The 25517-nt window shown below is 45.1% G+C and overlaps 1 protein-coding gene across 3 annotated transcripts in view; it reads left to right on the top strand.

Moving 5' to 3' along the window:
* The window catches only part of TTC7A (tetratricopeptide repeat domain 7A), a 316394-nt gene that overhangs the window by 668 nt on the left and 290209 nt on the right, over window positions 1-25517 (top strand). For 2 of the 3 annotated variants that reach the window (XM_061625444.1, XM_061625445.1), the window contains exons 2-5: window positions 8140-8303; window positions 10113-10281; window positions 17899-18029; window positions 23459-23580. In XM_061625444.1, coding sequence (XP_061481428.1) covers window positions 8140-8303; window positions 10113-10281; window positions 17899-18029; window positions 23459-23580 — 586 coding nt within the window. Of the gene's footprint in view, window positions 1-63; window positions 233-8139; window positions 8304-10112; window positions 10282-17898; window positions 18030-23458; window positions 23581-25517 lie in introns of those variants that run through there. The other variant, XM_061625446.1, reaches the window with a different exon arrangement.

Consider the following 25517-nt stretch of genomic DNA (forward strand, 5'->3'; position numbering starts at 1 on the left):
GAGTCGTTGTTTGCTCTCACAAAGCGAAACCTGCCCGGTCGGAAAAGTTGCAAAATCTGTGCCTAGCTAATTCTATGCTGTTGCCACGGTCGCTGCCGCCGCCAACCGTGATGGTCCTTCTTTTCCTGCGAGGCTTGCCTTGCACTGATGTGCTGGAATTTTGAGCGTCTCCCTCTGCTGCTTGTTGGCGTTTCTTTTTTCTCTGCCTGGACCTTGCTCGGTAGGACCCAGAGTAAGTTTAGTTGAATTCAGTAAGCCCCCACTGAAAGCAACAGGATTTAACTCCAAAGTCATGAGCTAACTTTTCGCATTGATTTCAATCTAAGCGCAACAAGCTTAGTCAAGATCCGACGCTTGGTCTTTTTTTGGAGGAGGGGCTCATTCGTAGGGTTACGCACACACATCCCGCTAATGCCTGTGGATACAGCGTCAGTTTCTTTTGGGGGTTTGCATTATGAGAGCCAAAGGCTTTTAAGCAAAATGCAAGCCCAGTGGGGAATCGGATTTGCACCCCACAGCTACTTGTTGCTCAATGCTCCCCTTGTAGTCTTGTGTGTTGCTCTAAATCATTTCTTCTCACACCATTCCCCACTGGGGAAATCAATACTCTTGTGAATCACTGGCTGCCCTACTCCAGAGGAAAGCCTCAAAGAGAATCCACTGTTTACTCAGAAGTAAATCCCAGTTGTGTTCAGTGGAGCTTACCAGTTGCTCCCCACAATGGCTCTAGCAGCCTTTCCCAACCTTTGGGTCCCAGATACTGTTGGACTACAACCCCCATCAGTCCCAGCCAACATGGGTGGTGGCCAATAATTATGGGAATTGTAGTCCAGCAACATCTGGGGACCAAAAGGTTGGGAAAAGCTGCCATTGAGCAAGTAGTGGGGAACCTGTGGCCCTCCAGATGTTGTTGGACCACAACTCCCATCAACCTCAGCCATTGGCAATGCTGGCTGAGGCTGATGGGAGTTGTGGTCCAACAACAGCTGGAGGCACACTGGTTGGGAAAGGCTGACTTAGAAAGATCTCATTTTTTAACAGCATTTGACTAGCATGCGTTTTAACTTGCCTATCGGTTTTTATGGGTTTTAATTTGGCAGGGTTTAAATTTGTATACTAGTTTTTAATGTTTTAATTGTTGTAAACAATCCAGAGAGCTTTGGCTATGAGGTGGTATATGTGTGTGTGTGTATGTGTGTATATATATATATATATATATATATATATATATATATATATATATATATATATATATATATATATCCTATTGCTGCAAATGATGCTATTCAACAGGCTCTCTTTGCTTCTAGGATTTGCGAAGGAGGGGGAAAGTAAAAGGCAGCTCTGAGGCCTGGATGTGGCTCGGGCTGCCATTTATTTACTGAACTCATTTATATACTGCTTTTTAAGTAAAAATAATGTCAAGGCAGTTCACAACACAATAAAATATGCACCTATATAGTAGGGTTGGAGAACTGGATCTGGCTGTTGGACACAGCACATTTGTCAGTCACCTGATGTCACAACAACATCAGGCAAACCTTTCTTGAAGTCAAAACAGTGTGAACAAAGTCACTGCTCACAAAACACTGATGATCAGCTAATCATTTGGTCTTATGAAGCCCTATGCAGAGTGCTTTGCACAGAGCTTTGGAAGCCCCTTCCACAAGCTCAATTTTGGTTGCCCCAGGTGTTTACTTGCTCTGCACTGGATGTCTCACCATATATGATGTCAAGTGAAGGGCAGGTGGGCATGCCTTTGCTAAAATGGCCTTGGAAGCCAAATAGGGAGGCCTGACGGACCTATTTAGGCCTGTGGGCCAGAGATTCCCCATGTCTGAGCTATAACACCCAAGAACGGATTCAAACTGGTAGTAAAACATTCGGGGAGCCCTGAATGCCTGGGCAAGTAAGTATCAGTAGCAGCCAGTATGCTGGGATGGAACTGTCATCCCAGCACTGGCATCACTACAGCTTACTTGGGTGGAGATGAGGTGGGGCAGGGCAGCCAAGTTGGGGATGCCTAGATGCACCAGTGAGGCTAATCTAGCTCTCCCAGTGCTGCCTTGCCACACCCATCCAGCTATGGGTTGATTCCTGGGCACTGTCCACTGCACTGTCCACTAAAACCAGTTTCAAACCTGTCTATTTACCATGATCCTTTTCTGAGGAAGTTTCAAACAGTGGTGTAGTGGTACATTTTTGAAGTGCAGGAGCTTTTCATGAAAAACAGCAGGAAGTAGAAAAAGAGGAAGGCCAAACAAGAGATGGCTTGATTCCATAAAGGAAGCCACAGACCTGAACTTACAAGATCTGAACAGGGTGGTTCACGACAGATGCTCTTGGAGGTCGCTGATTCATAGGGTCGCCATAAGTCGTAATCGACTTGAAGGCACATAACAACAACAAACCATAACCATGCCCCCTCCTGGAGAGTCCAAAAATGCAGGTGGCTGTGCTTCCCTGTTCCCGAAGGAGCTGAAATACATAGCATGGGATCAGATGACTATCTTAGAATAACGAGCTAGCTTTTTTCTCTGGATCAGATGACTATCATAGAATAATGAGCTAGCCTTATTCTTTGGCTTCCTCAGTGCCAGTGTGTAATGGACAGTGTTAAACCTTGAAAGCGTTGTCATCACCACTTGTGAGAGCAAGGAGGGTTCTGCAGATGACATCACTGCCCCTGTTGTCCCCCACTCCATGCGTGCCCTCTCCACTATACCATTGTTTTCAACCCTGTTTATCTGAGGAATCCTGGGATATGAAGTTCCAACCCCTTAGCCCACAACATCCACACAATACGTTTAAAATACTACTATAACAGTCATGGCTTCCTCAAAAGAATCTGAGAACTGTAGTTTGCTGAGAGTTGTTAGGAGTCCCTTATTACCCCTCACAGAGCTACAGTTCTTTGAGTGGCCCAACAGTTAGGCCCTCTTCCCAGAGAACTCTGGGAAATGTAGTTCTGCGAAGGGAATAGGGGTCTCCTAACAACTCTCAGCACCCCTCAAAAAACTACATTTCCTAGATTCTCTGAGGGAAGCCATGACTGTTGAAGTGGAATAATAGTGCTTTCAATGTGTGGTGTGAATGTAGCCTTAATACTCCACCCTTTCTCAATGAGCCAAGTTCTCAGCACTTTTTGGGGGAAACCAAAAAACAGTTTTCAAACAAGTTTTGATCATATTTAAATCTGGGGTGTTGACAAGTTAGTTCAGGAAGGGTATGTGCCTCTTTAAAAGTTTAGATGTTTCTCTTCTCCTGTAGCCCGTTCATCTCAGCAGGGAGGAAATTAGAGAAAGTGGGCGATGATTCATGTTCTCCCATCCTGTTTTAAAAATTGCCTGCCCAGCATCGCTGAGGTAGAAGAAATAAAATATTCCGTGGTCTCTTCTTCAGCTTTTGGAAACATTGTAACAACTGTGTTTATCTTGGAAGCATTTTTTACTTAATTTAAGTTATATTTTAAAGAGTAACTTCTGAATTTTTTAAAAAATGGTCTGGGATAAAGAAGTAAATTATCACCAGGCGTTTGTGTTTCCTTTTTAAAATTTCTGCCTCAAACCAGGGCTAGAGAGCCATTTTATTTCTCTGGAGGGCCTGCGTTGCCAATTTTAAATGGGCCAGTGGGCCCCACCCAAGAGCATATGTGTTTATCCACCACACGCAAGTGTACTACTGGCACACATTTTTCCTCTTATTCTTGTTTCTTGCATGCAGTGACAGTTGCCAGTAGGCCTTGGGACAAGAGAGAGAGAGAGAGAGTGTACAGAAAGAAAAGGAGTCTGCAGAGAGAGAGAGGCTTGGTCCCATCTTGGTCCACATACACATCATACATTTCAAGCAGTATTATATCACTTTAAACAGTCATGGCTGCCCACATAGACTCCTGGGAGCTTTAGTTTGGTAAGGGTGCTGAGAGTTGTTTGGAGATCCCTATTCCCATCACAGAGGTATACAATTCCCAGAGTGGCTTACCAGTCAATCCCTGTTCCCAGGGAACTCTGGGAATTGTAGCTCTGTGCAGGGATTAAGGGTCTCCTAACAACTCTCGGCACCCTTAACAAATGAATCCTTTGTAGTGCCAATTCTCTCGTTCCATCAGCAAAATGATTTCTCCTTTTGCAATGAAATGTTCTGCCCCTCTTTTCCCACCGGGCCTCCTAAATCTGTTCTAGAGGTTCTCCAACCCTCTTGAGCAGATTTTGGAAGGTGGTGAGGCACACATGGGGGAGGAGAAGAGGGGAAAGTCCTGCTGTACAAGCAGAAATCCTTGTGCTGACGGCACTCAGGTCCTGCTTGCAGGTTTCCCATGGGCAACTGGTTGGCCAATGTGAGAACAGTTTGCTAGACTAGATGGGCCATTGACCTCATCCAGCAGGCTCTTCTTATATTCTCATGATCCGGTAATTGAATAGAGACACAGATCCTAGGATTCTTTGGGGGAAGCCATGGTTGTCAAAGTGGTATCATAGTGCTGTAAATGCATGGTGCGGATATTGTCCTGGATTGAGCGAGGTCCTGCTTCTCAGCAGAGATTCTTAGTGGGCCTGCTGCCTGGCAACACCAGGGAAGACCAAGAATGAGGACCAAAAACGCTGCCTGCATAAACCTGGCACCATATTTCTGATCATATGTGCAACACTTTTTGAGTACAACTGCATTATGCAGATCTTTTGCACACCGCTTTGAGAGCCTCTTGCAGATATAAAGCTGGATATAAGTATTTTAAATGCATGCATGAATAAATAAATAAAATTAAACTGGGGTGTGGGGTGGGGAGACGCAATGCCTCAGGGTGGTGCTCAGATAGTGGAAATGTATTATGGTGTATATACTTATTTCTACTATTTAATTTTTATGCCACCTTTCCCCCCCCCCAAGAAACTGAGGACACCACACATGGTTTCTCCATTTTATCCTCGCAACAACCCTGTGAGGTAGGTCAGGCTGAGGGAATGTAAGCTTCATGGCTGAGTGGGGTTTGAACCTGGGTCTCCCTGGTGTTATGCTAATACCACTACATCACACCACTAGTCTGCAGGTTGGCTGATTGCAATGTGCTCTGTGTTGGACTGCCTTTTAAAAGCATTCAGAATATATAAATCCAACCACCGCTGCTTCCATCACTCTATCCATTTCAGCTTTCCAGCCCATTTTTCTGCTTGCCCTCCTGACCTTCTTCTGTTCCTTGGAGTGGAACACTCTTTTCAGTAGGCATTGAGGACTCCCTGCCACTGGCTTTATTTTGTACAAGAGGTAACTGTGGGCTCTTTGTGAAAAGCATTTCCTGTTTTTGAGCTCCTCTTAATTCTGCGTTGACACACTGGCCAGCCCCTCATCCAACTTTGTGTAAGTGGCCAATGCATTATAAATAGCCAGCGTGCATTTATTCTGTGTCCTCTTGCTACTTCTCTCCTTCTGTCACAAAGATGGTGTTCTGTTCAGCTAGGAAACTGCTGTTGAAGTTTAGAGCGCCACTGTTTCAGTAGCTTTCAAACTGCGTTCCAGGGAATCCTTGGAAGATTACCAGAGATTTCACAGTGAGAAAAATCAGGAATGGCAGACAAACTTTACTGAAAAGGAACTTCTCCAGCTTCTCAACAATGTTCAGCCACCGGGGTGGTGGGTGCTCTAGAGCAGGCTGACGCCCTAAGATGTTTTGGACTACCTGTCCGTGCTGCCTGGGGCAGATGGAAGTCATAGTCCAAAACATCTGGAAGGCAGCAAGTTCATGAAGGCTGCTCTGGAGCATGTTCTCAGTTTACGTAGGGAGACCGTGAATAATTACAAGCTTCCTGATTGGATTGGTTGAGCTGAGAAGGGAGGAGTAATGGGGCTGTGCTTATTCATTCTAGTAAGACTTAAGTGCATGAGAACTGTCATGTTCTTGTAACATGCCAGATTACTGCAGTGGCCTGTACATGCCTTTGAGGGCTGCCAGTAGCCCTCTTCTGTAGCTAGAGCTCCTGCGTTGCTCTAGGTTGTGGGGAATCTTTTTCAGATTCCCCACAACTGCATTCCCTTCTGGGGCAATCTTCTGGAGGGCGCTTATCAGTAGTGGGCAAGGCCAAAAATAAAGGTGGGCAGAGCGACTACTGTGAAATTTTATCTTTGTACCGGAGGCTAGTTTCTATGCACACTTGCACACCCCTCTCTATCCTCCATCCAAGCAATCAAGAGGCATGATCATAGTTCAAGGACACACTGCAGCACTCAAGAAGGGTGCAAAGCAGGGCTGGGGAGGGGTGTGGCTGGGGAGGAGATGTGGCCTGCGGAGAGTCCCAAGGGCCAGATGGAGAGATGTCAAGTGCTGCATTTGGCCCCTGGGCCTGAGGTACCCCACCCATGCTTTACAAGGGAATGGGAATGCAGTGAGAACCCCTGCCCCCTGGTGATGTAGTCCAGTGATGTAGCCTTTGTGCATACCGTTACATGCACAAAAGCTGTGCCGCTACAGCGGTTTGTGCTGTCTTGTGCAGATGCTAGTGGGCAAGGCTACTCAGTGCATCCTACTCCCATAGAGAGCAACTTGGAGTTATATCGGCCGAGGATGGCCAATATTAATAGATGAACCTGTATGATTAATGAAGCAATTGATTAGGCACAGACTGGAAATGTGGATTTTAATTTTGGTTAAAGTCAGAGGAATCATTCAACGGTTTGGATAAAGTTTTTTACATTTGGCTATAATTCAGCATGAAAATATATTGCAGATTAGTGTAATTTGTATACCACGGTTGGGGAATCTTTTTCAGCCGGAGGGCTGCATTCCTTCGTGGGTGAGGGGTGGCACATGGCAGTGGTGGGTGGGGCTAGAGGCAAAAGTGGGTGGAGCAACAGATGTGACTCCTATTTGTACAGTGAGCTACATTCTAGCCATGCAAAAGTCAGAGGTTGTTATTGCAGTTCTAGGAGACATTCCAGTCAGGCAAACACAGTTGAATGTGACTTGTGGAGAGGAGGCATGGCTTGGGAAATGGAGAGGCATGGTTACATTTGGCCCCTAGGCCTGAGGTTTGTACACCAACTGTAATTTAGAGTTCCCTTTCTAGGATACCTACCTGAATAGCTTGTTGGAGATTTTTAGGAAACTAGTAAAAACCTTCCTATTTTGTAAAGCTTTTGTGATGAGTGATTGCTGGCAGATACTGATGTTGTTTTGGAAGACAGATAATTGTTTTGATTGTCTGCTTTGTTTTTGCTATTAGGATTGTTTTAAGTGATTTTATCTTTGTGCTTTATCCTCTTATATTATATATAGTTTATCATGTTACTTGCTTGTAAGCTGCCAGTGAGACTCCTTGGGCAGGCTAGGAAATTTGAAGATAAAAGTTCATAAGGTTGGAGGCAGAATAAGTCAGTTGTACTTGGGTCCCTCAGAAACTAATTGAGCACATTAGTCATGACTTAGTTCCCATTGAAATCAGTCTGATTTAAATTAATATAAGTGCAGCTAACTTACAATATGATTCTATGTATGTTTATTCGGAAGCAAGTCCTACTGAGTTCAATAGTTACTCTCAAGTATTGCAGCCCAAGTCTAAAACGAACCCATAATATTTGACATCAGTCAGGTTCTTAGAAAGACAAGAAAATTATACCCATTCCCTAAAGCTAAGATATGATTTATTTCTAGTATAGTTTTCAGCACTGAACAAGCTCTGCATCCCTCTCATATTGCAAGTAAGCTTACAATATTGTAAATAAGTTTACAGTATTGGAACAAAACTAATGATTGGTCATATCCACACCATACATTTGAAGCACTCTTATACTACTTTAAGAGGCATCACTTCCCCCAGAGAATCCTGGGAACTGTAGTTTAAAGGTGCTGGGAATTATAGCTCTGTGATAAGCTTATTAATAACAAAAATAGAACTTAATCAGCATGGCATTGGCAAAACATTTAAATGAAAATGAGATAATAAAAAACAACAACCAGAACTGAGTGGAGAATCATCTACGCTTGTTGCTTTGTAGACGGGTAACTTTTGCACTCCGTGTTAGAACTTCTTATGTAAGGGAATGTTTATATAATGGTTAATGTTCTGTGTTTATCTTGTGGCCTGCTATATATGGGAACATGACATTGTGGGTGTGACTTTTCTTTACTCCGTCCATTCTGTATTGCAGAAGACTATGGGAACCTACTAGTTGCAGAGGCATTGCTGGAACTTTGCTTGAAAGAGAACCTTGCCAAAATCAAGGATGCTATTCCATTAATAGAAAAATCCGAGCCCAAAATGAGCGATGCCAAAAAGCATTTGACGGGCATTTTAAACCGAGGGAAGTTGCTGGTAAGCATTCTCTGCTGCCATAAAACATGAGTATTTAATATGCTGCTAATGATGCACAATTACAAGGCTCTGATACAGAATGTTGAAGGCCTTCAATCCCATCTGTCTCTTCTGCACTCAGTCCTGTGTTTCTTAAAGACTTCAATTAATGTGCCGTTTGCTTTCTCTCTGCAGTCTTTTTTCATATACACACACTTCATTAGGATCTAATCCATTGAACTTGCAGCACAGTTCTATGGCCTGGTTCACGTATCACATTTAACTATAGTTAAAAACAAACTCTGGTTTTTAATGTGAATGTGACGTGTGCTGGTGCACAGTGTTGAAAAGTTCTCACTGTGCTCCTTCCTCCACTCCTGTGGTTGTGCTACGTGGAAACAAGCCAGAGTCTGGCTTATCATGGCATTGAACATGGGCTCACGGGGCTGTATTCGACATATCACTTAGGTGAGCCTTCCATCAGCTGAAGGATTTTTTCTTGTGTAATGGAACGTTCTTCCCCTGCACTTATGCTGAATCTGTTCTAGGGGTTCCCCCAACTCTCCAGAGCAGATTTGGAGACAGTAAGGGGCATGGATGGAGGAGGATGGGGGCGGAATCCCATTATGCCGGTGCTAATCCTTTCACTAGCACAAGTATTTCATTGAATACCGCTCATGGTTTGTTTCTCTCCAACCCAGCCATAAGCGGTAACAAAGGTTTGTTCTTGAATTACTGCTTATGTTTTGTTTGAAGAGAAACAAACTGTGAGCCCAGATTCAAATGTCATGATAAATCAGTTTCTGACTTGTTTTGTGTCAGTGCAGCAGCAGCAGCTAAGGTAGGGTAGGAATGAAGCAAGAACATTTTGGAAGCATACACGAGCATGCTGCGCATTCACAGTAAACCATAGTTTTTTTTATTTTTCAGGCAGTGTCTGTAGACCTGTTTTAGTGGTAGCAAAGGGACCTGAGGTTTACATCTTTGCATTTTTAAACTGGGACCCCATATCGTGGGCAGAGCAGTCTGGCTCCAGACTTGTTTGATAACCCGTCACTTTCCACTGTACTAAGGCAATTTCTACATGGGACTGCTTTGCCCAGGGTCACAGCTGCAGATTCAGCATAGATGAATTTTGCAGTTCTGTATCAGTTTCCATTCTCAACATGAGTAACTTTCAAGGTTCTGTATCGGGTCCAGACCTCACCCTTGTGGGTCTGTGCAGCAGACTTGATAAATTACCAGGTTGTGCAGATGGCAAATATTATAGAGTGAAATGTTGCACAAAACCAGCCTTATGCATAGGTCCAGAAATGTTACTAGCCTACCTGATCCCACATAACTGTGATAGTCATTTGTGACTTGTCAGTTTTTCTGTCTAGTAATCTGGAACAAATTCTTCCTTGGCAGAGGTGGCCAGGCAAATGGCTGTTTTCAAGCTTGTATAAAACCCCATGTTCTGGGGCAGCCTTCCCCAAGTTGGTGACCTCTAGGTGCTTTGGACTGTACCAGCTGAGGCTGATGGGAGTTGTAGTGCAGAATATCAGGAGAGCACTGGGTTGAGGAAGGCTGCTCTGAGGCACCTCTGTTTTGGAAACTGCTAATTTTAAGCATGTTTGTGTTAATGAGAGAGAACCAAATTAACCACGCAGGAATCTGCAGTTCACACCTTCTCTCGGGATGAATTTAATTTTGATGTTGGCCACAAGCAGAGCACTCTCCACTTCCTCATGAAAGCATTTTACATGGTTACTATATTGTTTAAATGCAATTACTACATGTGCTGCCTTGTATGCATGCTTTTTGATGAAAATTTTTTTATTTTTCCAGCCAAAAGGTATGACAGAAGCAATGTTGATCCTAGCAAAGCTCCATTATGTGGAGGGCGCTTACAGGGACACTGTCAGCATGTATGCACGAGCTGGTCTTGATGACATCGTGGTAGAGAAAAAGCCTCTGTATATGCTGCGACTGCTAACGGAAGCTTATGTAATCAAAGGTAACAGGTTGCCCACATTTTTGCTGGAACTATTTCTATATTTGATGAAGGTGATGATGTGCAAAATCAACTCACACAAATCTAAACTTTGTCCTTTCTGAAGTTGGACACCTTTTATAATGGAAACTTGTATTGGGTTTGACTCATTTCTGAAAAGCTGGCCAATAATTGTGTACAAGCATACAGCTATTTAATCCATATCGTGTACACATATCTGGCTAAAAGTGGTTTGAAAATGTTGGCATAAGGGCCATCCTTACATAGCCTATTGAGGCCTATGATTGGAAACATAGACAAGTGGGCATCCATGTAGTTTTCTTGAATCCTTTTTGGCCTGTAGAACAAATAAACAGTACTCGAGAAGTTTAATGTCCAAATCACAATAAACAATAGTACTGCCATTCTGTTCTGCTTTGGTCACACCACAGCTGGAGTTCTGTGTCCAGTTCTGAACACCACAGTTTAAGAAGCATATTGAGAAAGTAGACTGTGTCTAGAGGACCACCAAGACAATAAGGTGTCTAGATACCACAGCTTGTATACATTTAAAGTATATCCTACAACCCCCCGCAAAGAATTCTGGGAACTGTAGGTTAAGGGTGCTGGGAATTGTAGTTCTGGGAGGGCTAAACTACAGTTCCCAGGATTCTTGCAGTGGTGGGAGAGGAAATGTGCTTTAATTGTGTGGTGTGAACGCAGCTGTGGTCTTAAAGGGAAACTTTGAAGGAGCTGGGTGTGGTTAGCCTAGAGATGAGATTATTAATGGATGAAATGATAGCCATTTTCAAATATTTGAAAGGCTGTCACAGAAGATGAAGCAAATTTGTTTTCTGTTGCTCCTGAGGGTAGGATCTGAACCCATGGTTTCAAATGACAAGAAAGGGGATTTTGATTAAGCATTAGGATGAACTTGCTAATGGTACAAACTGTTTGACAGTGGAAAAGACTGTCTTGGAAGGTGGTAGAGTCTCCTTCACTGGATAAATTTAAACAAGAGGCTACCAAAGATGCTGTAACAGCAAATTTCTTGCATTGGCATGGGGTTGGACAAATTACATTTGGGGTCTCTTCCAAAGCTATAATTCTAACCCCACACTTTAGGTTTCTGGTCTTCAACTAGTGGGTTGTGATCCAAAGTTGGTCACAACTTCACCTAATGTTGGTCATACTGGTAGCACCATGACATTTTGCTTTTTTAAAAAAATACAAAGTTGGGATGTTGAAAGTAAATGAGTTTGCACTACAATTTTGTATTAGTTCTGTAGTTGTTTTAGGTGTCATGGCTGTTTGGTATTAAGAATTCTCTTAGAGAGAGAGTTTGACCCTACTCTCCATGTATACTCAGAACTACAATTTTCAAGTTTCCCTTTGGAGAAAGAATTGTGTATTATCTGAGTTTGTAGACATACAAAAGTCTTGAGGTGCTAATGGCAAGAGGATATCAAGCCGCAATGCTTGAATAAATGAGATAGCAATTGGCCTAGTACATCGCAGATAATAATGAGGAAATGACTTAAAGAAATTGTAGGAGGGCATGTAGAAGGAAGAGATCCAGAAAGCATGGAAGTGGATTCAAAGTGTATGAATGAATACAAAAAGAAAAAGTCTTTGACTGAGTCACTGCAATCCATTTCTTAGAATAAAAACACAATGTGTTATAATAAGGGAAATGTGTGTGTTAAAAATAATTGGGCATGTCGCAAGTTGGGGTTAAAAGAGAGCCCTAGACCTGAAAAGGCTGAAGATAAGTGCTTTTTATGATACCTTGCCAGTATGGAGTGAGAGGGGCAACATCACCTGTCTCTTGTGGGTATGATCCCTTTTTTTTATGCAGTCTAAAATGACATTGTCTTTTTGTGCTGCAGCTTCCATTGTTGGCTCTCTGCTATAGCCTCTAATCTTTCTCAGTGGTGCCTAGCCAGTTATCTAAAGCATGTGGTTCTTCTTCCCTATGTGTAACACTTTACATTTGTCCTTGCTGTCTTTTCAGGCTTCATGGTGAGAAAAAAAATATCTCTGATGCCTATAATCCTATTTTATTTGCTGGGAGTGAGGTGCCGCAGGTTTGCTGGGGCAATCATTCAGCTATTTTTCTGGAGAAACGTTTTTAAAATCCTCTTGCAGTCTTCATCTTGTGTTTGCTTTCAGTACTTTTTATTTTATAAATGTTGCTGAAATAGTTGCTCTCTGTCTATCTATCCTGTTCTACTCCTTTTCAGCATGCCTACCAGCTTGTTAGGTGGATGGGAGCTCTGGGATGATCAGATACCTTCAACTGGTATGTAAAGATTGAAACTAAATTCCACATATACACCATGGGAATGAACATTTTAGTGCACCTATGAGAGCCAGTGTGGCGTAGTGGTTAAGATGTTGGACTGCGACCTGGGAGACCAGGATTCGAATCCCCACACAGCCATGAAGCTCACTGGGTGACCTTGGGCCAGTCACTGCCTCTCAGCCTCAGAGGAAGGCAATGGTAAACCCCCTCTGAATACCGCTTACCATGAAAACCCTATTCATAGGGTTGCCATAAGTCAGGATTGACTTGAAGGCGGTATATCATATCATGGTCACTTTGGTAATTGCTTGCTGATCTCAAGGGGCCATAGCTTTGCTTGATAGTTTGCTGGCTTTGGGGGGTATCTCTTCTGTGTGTATTTGGTGAACAGCTGTGATTGTCGGGATTAAGCTTCTGTCTTATTGGATAATGTCATCAGGAAGGGACAGCTTTGTGTGTTAGTTGTAATAAAGCACTTGGAAAACTCTCTCTGGCCCCATCTGCACTATATATTTTAAGCAGTATCATACCATTTTAAGCAGACATGGTTTCCCCCAAAGAATCCTGAAAACTAGTTTGTAAAGGGTGCTGAGAGCTGTTAGGAGACCTAATTCCCCTCATAGAGCTACAGTTTCCAGAGTTCCTTGGGAAATGGGATTGGACTGGTTGTAAAACCACTCTGGGAATTATAGCTCTGTGAGGGGGATGGAGATCTCCTCACAACTCTCAGCACTCATAAAAACTACAGTTCCCAGGATTCTTTGGAGGAAGCCATGCATGTTGGAAGTGGTATGATACTGCTTTAAATGTATAGTGTGGATGTAGCCATGGAATTCAACTGTAAAGTCATGACATACTTGTGATACATCAATCTTAACAGCAAGTCAACATTCCTTGCTTCCCCGCTTAGTCTTCTGGATGCGATTCTTTTGCTGAACATGTGCCTGGCCGAGAGTGAAGCCCATACACAAGCAGAATTAGGTGAGGGTCTTTAAAGAGAACATCCAGCCTATCACCACATCTAAATTTTTAAAAGTCACACATGTCTAAGTTTGCATGTGTGCTTCCTTCACATCTGTAAGTGCCCAGGTCTATTTCATACTTGCATATCTACAAAAGTATAATGATAGGCACCCTGAAGCGTAGTGTCTTGTAAGGAACTAGAGCAATGGCTGTGGACCTTCTCTTGTTGCTGTTGAGGGCTGCATTTTGCCCGGAGTAATCAATAGGGGGCTGAATGCCCACAATGGGACGGACTGAAGCCAGTGGTGGAATTAGGAGGAAGTGGAGGAGGATGAAGAAGGATTAGATTTGTTAGTCGCTTGTTACTCCAAGGTCTCCAAGTGACTTACACTACTATTAAAAACAGAAATAAATATTATACCATAGTAAGAAAACCACAAACTCCATAACAGCCACAGGCAGGGCCAGTTCTACAGGGCGGCCAGGTGGGGCACTGGCCTGAGGGCCCCTGGAGCTACAGGGTAACAGGGGGCCCCTCAGCGGCCCCTCCGCTTCCCTTCCACAATCCGTGTCGATCCGTGTCCCCCCCACACCTCCTACTTACCTGTCTCCTGCCTTTTAGTATTGCCCTTAATGAAGATGGCAGCCGTGGTTTCCCTAAAGTACTGAAGCCCCTGCCGCCATCTTAGTTGATGGCAGAGATGCGCACGCGTAGCACACACACGTGCCATCAACGAAGATGGCAGGGGAGGCTTCATCCCCTTAGGGAAACCGCGGCCGCTATCTTGGTTAATGGCAATAGTAAAAGACAGGAGACAGGTAGGTGGGGGTGGGGGCTGTGCGCACGCAAACGCGCGCACACGTCGGGGCGCAGGGCAAGCTGATGCCCAAGGGTCCCAGCATGCCTGGAGCCAGCCCTGGCCACAGGAAGCTTTGGCAGCACACTAATAACAAACAGTATCATCTTAGCCTATCAAAAGCCTTGGGGAAAAAGATCCTTCTTTACCTGGCACCAAAAAGATGTCAACAAAGGCACTAGGCAGACCTCGGTGAGAAGCATATTCCACAGATGGGGGAGCCACAACTGAAAAGGCTCTCTCTGGTAGGCAGGGTGTCAAACGAGAGGGTGGAGTCAGAGCCAGAAGTGGAGAGGAGGCCCCATTTTCTATCTCTTTATGCAACCCCCTCTCCTATCCCAATTCTTCCCTTTGCTATCCACATGAAATTGGGCTGAGGGCTACACATGGCCCTTGTGCCACAGGTTCCACACCCCCGATCTAGAGCATTGGTCCATTTAGTTCTGGCTTGTAGCAGGCAGCTGTTCTTAGCACCCTCTGGGGAGCTGCTACATCCTGACCAGAGCAACAAACAAGCAATGAAGGGAAAAAATAGCTGATCTCTAGGGAGGGGCACAGGTGTTAGATGTTGTTGTGGAAGGCCCAGTTCCTTAAACTAACCTAGTTTACTAAAGTGGCTCAAGCTGCAGTGTCATCCAAGGCCTTGATGAAGGTACCTGAAGTTGTGGAGGAATCATTCCCTCCTCTGTCACTGAGAGAGAGAGCCTTGGGACGAAGTTGAGTTGTCCCTCCATGCCTTGAAACTACTCTGTAGTTCCACCTTCTAGGTCTTCTAGGGGAAACACTTTTAAAAGCCAGGAAAAAGGGGGAAACAGCCAGGAGGGGAGGAAGGCTGATGGGATGGAAGAATGGGGCACTGTCAGGAGAGATCAGGGGCCACATAAAATGAGGTCAAGTCCCTGCAAGTTGTCCCCATGCATTGTCAGAGATGGATAGCCCCCATCTTGTGTTTGCAGGGGAACAATATGGTGTTGGTAGCAACCTGGGTAGGCTCTAGAGTTGCTCTGGTAATTCTGTTTCTAGGGATGAACGTACCAATTCATAAAAACAAGAGCACCGTTCACATGTTACTCACATGTAAAGGCATGTGAAGATCAGGGAGCAGGGCCACACTTTTAGTCCAGCCTCTAATGTTGTGCCTCCCCACCCTACCTCCAGAACTGTCTGCTGTGTGAGGTTGTGTAAGTGGAACATCCAGCCCATTAATTAATTTATTTTTATTTATTATCTTTATTTTTACCCTGCCCTGTTTTCCAAAGTGGAACTCAAGGCGGCTTGAGTAGGGTCTCCATGTGCAGGGCCAGCTCTAAAGGGCAGCCAGGTGGGGCCCTGGCTGAGGGCCCCGTGGTCCACAGGGGCCCCTGAAGGGCTCCTCGTTATGGTGGGGGAGTAGCACTCCCCTTCTGCGGCAGGCTACCGCGGATCGCAGGAAGGGAGCTGCCCGTCCACTTGCCAGCCTGTCCGCCCGCTTGCCGGCCCACCTGCACCCACTCACTTGCCCTCCGCCCCTGCCGGCTCCCTCACTCGCCCCCCTGCCGCTCACCCTCCCCCTGCCTGCCAGCTTGCCTGCCCGCCATCCCGAGGGCCCCTCATTATGATGGGGGAGTAGCACTCCCCTTCAGCAGCAGGCTCCCTGCCGTGGATGGCAGGGAGGGAGCTGCTCGCCCACCCGTTCCCTCCTTCCCTCCCTCGCCCGCCCTTCCGCCTGACCTCCCGCTCCTCCGCCTGCCTGGTAGGTAGGTAGGTGGGGTGTGCGTGCATGTGCCAGGGCCCAGGGCAGGCTGGTGCTGGCCCTGTCCATGTGATCAGGACACTTGAGTATTCAGGTGTTCTGATTGTACAGAGCTGCTACTCGCAAACAGGAGTTCGCACTTTGGGGTTTCTGCTTACATGACTGTGCGCAACATACAGTTAACTGGGGGGGGGGAGGGAGGAGACATAACTTTTTTGCTGGGGGAGCTTGCTCTACATGCTTATGCCCTCGATGTGAATAATGTGTGATTAGGGCTACAATCAGCCAGTCCAAAGCAACTTCACCTAGAAACTACATACGGGTGGGAAGGAGACAGGACTTCATCTGACTTTCTGTACTGCAGGGTTGGGGGAAACATGAGGCCCTCCAGATGTTGTTAGACTGCGACTCTGATCATCCTTGAATGTTGGCCATGCTGACTGGAGCCGATGGGAACTGGAGTCAAGAATATCTGGTGGCCCACAAGTTCCCCATCCTTGTCGTACTGCTTTGGCTTGCCAAGGAGAGAACTAGGATTTCATTTAGTCCTTTCTATCACTGCCTGCTGAAGGCAGAAGTATGTCAGGGCTGAGATTCTAGGTAGTTGTCAGAGGTGAGCCAGGGCCATGGAATGCACAGAACATGGCAGGAAGACTGATGTTGTTCACACAAGTTCCCAGCCAAAACAGGAAGTCTTTTATAGCCCTTCCTGTCAAGGAGGGCCCAACTGGGTGGGTGAGGCCAGTTCAGAGCCTGATCATTTTTCACTTCCAGGAGAATGATCCAAGCGGCAGTTCTGATAGCTCACTGCATGGGGCAGCTGCATCGAGAGCTGAAACGTCCCACTTTTAGCCCTAAGAAAATGCTTTTCTCTACCTGTGCATTGTGGGATAGATTTAAATGTCTCTGTGTGCATGGATGCTTGTGTATATGTGGGGGAGAGGGAGAGAATGCATATACGTCTACATGTGAAAAACGGTAAAGTATGTAGATGCTTTACACAGGCCAATGGCCTGTTTAACTGGCAATGTGGCACCTGGGCCAAAAAGTATCCTTCACCTCTGCTTCAGCCCAATGCTATACAGAATGTTCTGTCAGGGGTGGAGAGGCTTTGACCCTCCAAATGTTGCTGTACTCCAACTCTCATCAGCTCTCTGTGTGTGTGTGTGTGCGTGCGTACATGACCCACGGGATCCTTTGCCCCCAAGTCAGCTTTGCTTTGCAGAGTTCAGTCTTTGCAGGAACAGGAAGAATAAATGGAAGGGGTTTTTTTTCCTGTTCCCAACACCTCCTCTGTACATTCTGTGCAGTATCCAGGCTCAGTAGTCATGACGGAGGAAGATAGCCTGTGTGTGGTGCCGAGATGTGAGTGGCTGAATCAGTCAGGAGGAGGAACATAGAAAACTGCCTTGTTCTGGATCAGACCATTGGTCCTTCTAGCTGAGGCATGCCTGCACCAGGGGTGATTAGCCTGTGGGTTTCCGGAAGCTGTTGAATGCCAACTTGATCCAGGAGTTACAGGGAACATATCCTAGCTAGATTTAGAAATATTGGGGGGGTGGGGTGGGGAGGAGGATAATAAAGTTTTTGTGTGGGTCCTGCTCAAACCATGAGAACTGGGTAAGAGTGGGTTTCCTGAGAGGTTGCAGAGTGAGTATGCATGTGTCTGTGAGGGGTGGATGGAGGGAAGGTGACATAACTTGATGCATTTAAGTGATAACTCAGGTTGCTCATGGGCACTTTTCATCTTGGCTTAAAGAGGATGCTGTTGACTATCCTTGCAGGCTTGGCACTGGAACGCTCGCCCAATTCCATCGCTTCCCGGGCTCGGCTATCTGAAAGGGAGGAGGAAGTCATGGCTTACTTTGAAAAGGCATGTGTGATGGCTCAAGTGTTTCTACAAGAGCTCGAGAAGGTAAATGGAAGTCTACTTGAAGTGTCCCTTAGCACTTCCTGAATGTTAGGAGATGAGGCACATGCAAGGCTCCTGCAGCTGTTGGCCCTGATAGCCCTGAGGCCTGTGCCCTGCGTTACAGTCCTCGCTTTGAAGGAGTCCTCTGTTTAAAGGGCTGACTGGTTTCAAAGCAAAGAATCGGAAGGAGGAAGAATGGTGACTATGACGTTTTCCATTGGTATTTAGCAGCACCTGAACAGCAGACTGAGCAGGCCCACATTTCGCCTGGTCACAGTCTTCTCTGATATGGCAAGATGTATTTTTGTATAAATTATAATAATCATTTCTCAGTTTGCATCTACACCTAAGTGTTGTATTTCTACTTAAATTAGCAACTATACACATAGGCCTATATATTTGCGTATGCAAAATTTATGTAAGTCACTCTTCTCTTTTGTCCTTTTTTGGTGATGCATTTCCTGTTTTTGGTAGAGTGTGAGTGGTTCTCCTCTTTGGCCCAGATGACCCACTGAATATTAATAATAATAATTTTGTGGCATACAAACAACAAAGAGTCTTGGGGTACCGTAAAGACTAATGCATTTATTATGACATAAACTTTCCTGGACCAGAATCTTATTTATTTATTTTAAAGCATTTATAATCCACTTAATAGTTAAAAAGCTCTAAATATACAGTCTAAAAAAACAAACATTGAAACATAAAAACAAAAACACAACCTAAAACCAATAAAGCAGCAGTATAAAAACACGCAAAAGCTTATAAAAGTAAATAAAACAGAATTGTATCAAACAAGGTCCAGTCTTATTGATCAGGGAAAAGCCTGGGCAAAAGATAAGTCTTCACAAGACGCCAGAAGCAACTAGTGGTTGCTGCTTCATGCATGGCATATCTTGTTAGTCTTTAAGGTGTTACTAAGCTAAGCTGCTTTGTTTCAGCAAGGTTACTGCATCATGTTCTTTCAAACCATGTCCTGGGTACATTTTTATCCTTTTCTTCCTCCAAGGAGCTCAGGGTGCCAGCTTCCCTTGTAGCCAGACAACAACCCTGCGAAGTAGGTTAGAGTGAATGAGAGTAAGTGGCCCAAGGATACTCAGTTGAGCTTTATGGACTTCACTGAGCAGAAATTTGAATTTGGGCCTCCCAATGTGAGTCCTCTATTATAAGCCTACACAAGACTGGCTCTCACACTAAATTGCATTTCAGAACCCAAGTTAGAAAATGTGTTTCAAATTCCAAAAGTAAAACAAGATCCTGAATTTGTTTGCAGCGGTAGTGGTGGTGAGCTTTTAATTTGTATGTCATGTTTCAACTCTGCTTTATGCAGAACCAAATTAGAAGCATACCATTTGGTCCCCTTTTGAATAATATGACATGGGGCTTGTCTCCTATGCAGAAGCTACACCAGGCCTGTATGAAGTGTGACCAACCCAAGGCTGGATTAACCCTTAGGCCATGGGTCGCCAATCTTTTTGGACGAGAGGGCACATTTCAAATTTTGAGAGAGTGCTGGGGACACTAGTCACAAAATGACTGCGTTGGGGGCATGACATAACCCAAAATGCCTGCCTTGGGGGCATAGCTCAAAATTAGAGAGTAGTCATGGTGAAACTTTTCCCATTTGCATTTTCATACAAAAGGGTTGTTCTGTTGAATTTCTGTCTGCCATGTAGCTGTTGCAGGCACAAGAACCCTGTTTTTCCTAATGCCAAGCCTAAACCAAAACCTAGGCTGCCATCCTATACCCACTTACTTGGAACTAAGCCCCATTAAGCACGAAGAGACTTACTTCTGAGTCCAGGGTGTGGTTAATGCATCTTTGCGAGAGGGTGTGGTCCCAGCTGCCCTGAATGAGGTGGTGATCTGACTGCTCCTGAAAAAGCCCACCCACTGCTTGTTGACAACTACCACCCGGTCGCAGTAACTACCCTTTTAGAGAAGATGATTGAGAGGGTTTTGGCACAGCAATTGCAAATACTCTTGGAGGAAACGGATTATCTTGATCCATTCCAATCTTGGTTCTGGCCTGGTTATGGGACTCAATTGGCCTTGGTCGCCCTGATGAATGACCTTTATCGGGAGAAGGACAGCAGGAGTGCAACCCAGTTATTCTTACTTGATCTCTCAGCAGCTTTTGATACCATTGACCATGGAATCCTTCTGGGCCGACTTGGTGAGATGGGTATCAGAGGCACTGTTTTACAGTGGTTCTGATCCTATCTCAAGGGTTGTTTTCGGAGAATAGCATTGGATGATTGTCTTTCGCTCCCCTGGCAGGTGAGCTGTGGGGTGCCGCAGGGTACCATCTTGTCCCCCATGCTGTTTAACATCTATATGAAGCCCTTGGGAGCCATCATCAGGAGATTTGGGGCAAGGTGTCAGCAATACACTGACGATACCCAGCTCTATTTCTCTGTAACATCTGAATCAGGAGAGGCTGTACAAGTCCTGGACCACTGCCTGGACTGGGTGGTGGGCTGGATGAGGGCCAATAAATTGAGTCTGAATCCTAGCAAGACGGAGGTGCTGTGCGTTGGTGGTTCCCAAGTTCAGATAATTGGTCAGTTGTCTGCTTTGGATGGGGTCGCACTCCCTCTGAAAGAGCAGGTCTGTAGTCTTGGGGTGCTCCTGGATCCATCTTTGTCGCTAGAGGCCCAGGTGACCTCAGTGGTTAGGAGTGCCTTTTACCAGTTTTGGCTGGCAAGACAGCTGTGGCTGTTTCTGGACCCAGATAACCTGTCACTGTTGTCCATGCACTGATAACCTCCAGGATGGATTACTGTAATGCTCTCTATGTGGGGCTACCATTGAAGTTGGTCCGGAAGCTGCAGCTGGTGCAAAATGCAACGACACAACTGCTCACTGGGGCAGGGTATCTCCAACATGTTACCCACTGTTGAAAGAACTGCACTGGCTACCCATTAGCTACCGGGCCAAGTTCAAGATTCTGGTTTTGGTGTACAAGGCCCTACACAGCTTGGGAACAGGATACCTGAAAAATCGTCTTTCCCCTTATATACCCAGTCAATCACTGTGCTGTGCAGGTGAAGGCCTCCTGCAGATACCATCTTATTAGGAAGTCTGTTCTGCACAACACAGGAAGTGGACCTTCAGTGTTGTGGCAGCAATATTTTGGAATTCCCTTACCTTAAATATTAGAGAGGTGCTATCTCTGTTATGTTTTTGGTGAAGACCTTCCTCTTTCAACAAGCCTTTTAAGTAGAGACCTTATCCCAGTCTGCATATTTGCAGGAATTGCTTTTTAAGATTTTTAAAAAGATATTTTGAAGGTATTTTGTTTTAATATGTTTTAAAGTCTTTTGTTTTTTAGATGTTTTAAAGTGCTTTTAGTGTTTTTTGCCACCCTGGGCTCCTTCTGGGACAAAGGGTGGGATATAAATTAAATAAACAAACAAACTATACAGTGAATTCTTAATGAGTCCCTGCGGGAGACATGCCTATGCCTCTTTGCAAAGTTTTCACATTTGCCTTTTGTGCGGAAGGGGATTCTTCCAACATTCACCCACACTTTTTGTGTAGTAATATTTGCAGAAAATAATTTCTAGGCACTACATGAACTCAGGCAAACTCAGTACAAGACAGATGCATCCTAGTTGCTATGGAAAAAGGAAGGATAAACTATGGAGATTCCAAGGAAGGATTAAGGAAAAAAAGAGACAGAATAGAAGAGAGGGCAAAACAGCAGCTCTTTAACAAACTTACTTGTCAGTCATAGCTTTGACTTCACTCATTGGCTAATAATGCTAACACGTAGGAGCAGCCAGGCTGGTTCATTTCACAGAAATCACTTTAGAAAAATAATACCTGCACATTTTGCTTCATAACTTACTTTCTAGGAGGACTAGAGACTTACTTTTTTTACAAACGAAAGCTAAGATTCTGGGCCACCTGCTTGTGGCACCATTGAAGGCCATTATGGGTGCCATGGCACCTGTGGGTAATGGGTTGGCAACCCCTGCATTAGGCTAATAAGCTATAATGTTAGGCCTGCATATATAGGCCTTCAAACTCCCAGTTCAGCCAGGAAGCTCACCTTAGGCTAGTTGCACTCCCTTAGCTTTATCTTCCTTACAGGGTTGTTGTTGTTATGAGGGATGGGAAATCCATGTGTTTATGCCACCTTGAGCCCCTTGGAGGAATGACATTATTCATGACTTTGCCACAGCCAAAGCCAGGAAAAGAAAGAATTAATGTTTGAAGAAATGATTAGGCCTTTGGGGACAGGCTGCAGCTCAGTGGTAGAACATCTGCTTTGCATGCAGAAGATCCCAGGTATGATCCCTGGTATTTTCAGGTAGGCTGGGAGAGACTGCAGTTTGAAACCTGGAGAGCCACTGCCATTCAGTGTAAACAGTACTGAGCTAGATAAACCAATGGTTTGGCTCGGTATAAGGCAGCTTTTCATCTTCCTATGGGTACAGTGTAGGGTTGCCAGGTTCATGGCCTGAGACTGATCCTGTATCTTTAGGAGAAGAGAAAGCCAGCCAACTGCAGGTGTTTTTGCAACTCTGTAATGGGAAAAACCACAAGGTGGAATTATCCCTTCCCCCTGCACAACTTTTAAAGACACAGAAGATCTCTTGGTTGACAGGCCCAGCCTCCAAGAGGTCTTCTGTATTTTTAAAAGTTGTGCAGGGGGAAGGGAGAATTCTACCTTGTGGTTTTTCTAATTACAGTGTTGCAAGAACACCTGCACTTGGCTGACTTTCTCTTCTCCTAAAGATACAGGATCAGTCTCAGGCCATGAACCTGGGAACCCTAGTACAGTGAATGAAGATTTTCTTTTTTGAATTGAATATATTTGTTAATTTTTAAATAATTTTTAATGACTTCTTTATTTGTGTGTGTGTGTGTGTGTGTGAGAGAGAGAGAGAGAGAGAGTATATAGAGCATACTATTTAGACAATTCTCTCCTATTATCTGTAGAGCCCTCACATGGTTAATCCAGGCTTGGGCCTACTCACCTTAACGAGCCCACTAGCCGTGTATTGCCTGTAAAGTGCTTGACAACCCTCCTGTTGTTGTTCCGGGCAGGCAGCAAAAAGTGGGCTTACTGAGCTGCTGTTTGGCTGTCATTTGTGGTTTGGGGCTATGGGTCTGCTCAGTTTGATGGATCACAATTTCTGTTGGCCTATATTTTGTATAGCAAGTTACCACAATGGGGAAATTTTCAGATAAACGCAGGCATCTTGCCCATGAAAACGGCAAAAATAGCTAAGAGAAACAGCAAAGTAGTAACATGGATAGTTAAATGTAATTTTCAGTTTCTGTCTGTCTCATTCCATTTCTCAAATGTTAGCCATTTTCTTTGTCGTTTTTTGGGGAAAAATAGATAAAATTTTAACCAAATTGTTGTTCCTATTCACCTGTAACAATGGTGCCTCATTTCCTCTTCCTCCAATGATCAGAGCTTCAGCAACACGCATTCAAGAGGCATAAAAGGCATCCATGCGTCAGCTTTGGACTTTGAACTTCCTTATTTCCTGGAAGCAGCCCTGCAGAGTGCATACGTGGCTCACTTGAAAAGGGGGTAAGTGGACATAAGTTGCCTGAAATTCCAGATGACTGATGCTGAATTGTGGTTTCACGTAACAGGCTTATGACACAATCCTATGCAAAGCAGATGCTTAATGCAAGGGCCACTGAGCTAGTGTAATGTTATGCATTGCTGCAAAACAACAGGACATTCATGTAACATAGGACTGGGGAACTTTTTCTGGACAACAGGCCAGATCTTAATCTTCCTGATGCTTGGTGGGGCAAATTTGACAGGTGGGCATGGGTGTCCACCTCTCAGCCACCTGACATCATAGCAACATAAGGTGATGCTGCACTTTGAAGCCCCAGTTGTTGGAAGTTGAAAGTGCAGTGCTGGGCTGTTTGAAAGCCCTTTTCAAAGAGCTCCATGCTGCTCCTTAAACCTCTGAAAATGGGAAGTTTGAAGAGAAGTGCAGGGATGTTTACAAAGGGCTTTCAAACAACCCCATACTGCTTTTTGAACGTCCCGTTTTTGTAGGTTCAAAGAGCAGCACTGGGAGAGAGAAGCAGTTCCATAGAGTTGTACTCAACATAGTGCTAAGGTAAGTGTTCTGCTAGAGTCAGCATGTCTCCATTCTCAACAGAATGTTCTCTCCCTCTCCTCCCCTTTGTGCACCCCCTAAATCTGATCTTGGGGTTCTCCCAACATTCTGGAGCAGATTTGGGGACAGTGTGGGGTGCACGCAGGGGGAGGAGAGGTGGGGAAATCCCATTGTGCTTGTACTAATCCTTGCGCTAGTGCAACTGTTTAGTTGCATGCCGCCCACACGTAAAGTGTATGACTTCCCTCAAAGAATCCTGGGAAGTGTGGTTTGTTAAGGGTCCTGGGAATTGTAGCTCTGTGAGGGGTAAAGTACACTTCCCAGGATTGTTTGCAGGAGGGAGTCATATGCTTTAAATGTATGGTGCGTATGCAGCCTTAAACTTCGTTTTTCAGTTCAGAGTATGAGAAGACAGCCGTGCAGGTTGGGTTGAATGTGTTTCTTTTTCTCCCACAAGGGGGCACAAGCAGATCCCTTAACAACTCATGCATCTAACATTTTAGAACCAGGGAGAGGCACTTGACTGTGATCACTATGGTATGCGTGGAGTGGTTTCTGCTTCCAGAAGTTGAATGAGTTAGAAAGAAATGCACTTATTTTTGTGTATTGATAGAAGTATGTAGGATTCTTCCAAGGAGATGGAATTTTATTGTTGTTGTTGTTGTTGTTGTTGTTATGCTGTCCTTCCTCCCATGAGACCCAAGGTATTTCACAACACAGTAGATAGAGAACAAATCATAGCATCATGAAACTTAGAGGGGGCTTTCTCGGCCAACTAGTATAACTTCCTACTCAGTGCAGGAAATCCAGAGCTAGAGCCTGGAAAGCCAACAGATGGCTGTCCTGGCTCTACTTGAAGCTATCCAGCTAGGGAGATCCTGACACTCCTTTAGGCAGTGTAGGGTGGTGCAGGTGGGGCTGTGTTACTCTCTTGGCTTCCCAACACCACTGGGTTGTTGCTGTGGATGAAGAGGGGGAGGGTCGAGGCCGGCGTGGGGAGCTTGGTGTGGTGAGATGCATTGGACTGAGTTTGTGTGCCGCACCGAGCTCCCGTCTCCCTCCCCCTCCCCCTTTTGGTAAGCAGCAGTGAGCTGCAGTGGTGGGAAGCCAGGAGAGAACACTGCTCCACCTACGCTCCCCTCATCCCTGCTGGCTCCTACTGCCTCTAGGCAGTTGGTTTCATTATCAAATTGCTGTTGCCATCACACAGGGCCCCTCCACACTGGTGGTTTTTTTGTGTGTGGGTGTATTCCTCATCATGCCATTGTTGCAGAATAATAATAGTGCATAGTTGGTGGATTTATACTGGACCATCCACACATCATTCTGCTTTATCAGTTGTTCTGTGATGCTTTCCCAGTGTTACCACATTATTGCCATCTTGTGC

This window comes from Rhineura floridana, chromosome 4 (assembly GCF_030035675.1).
Source record: "Rhineura floridana isolate rRhiFlo1 chromosome 4, rRhiFlo1.hap2, whole genome shotgun sequence".
NCBI classification, from domain to species: domain Eukaryota; kingdom Metazoa; phylum Chordata; class Lepidosauria; order Squamata; family Rhineuridae; genus Rhineura; species Rhineura floridana.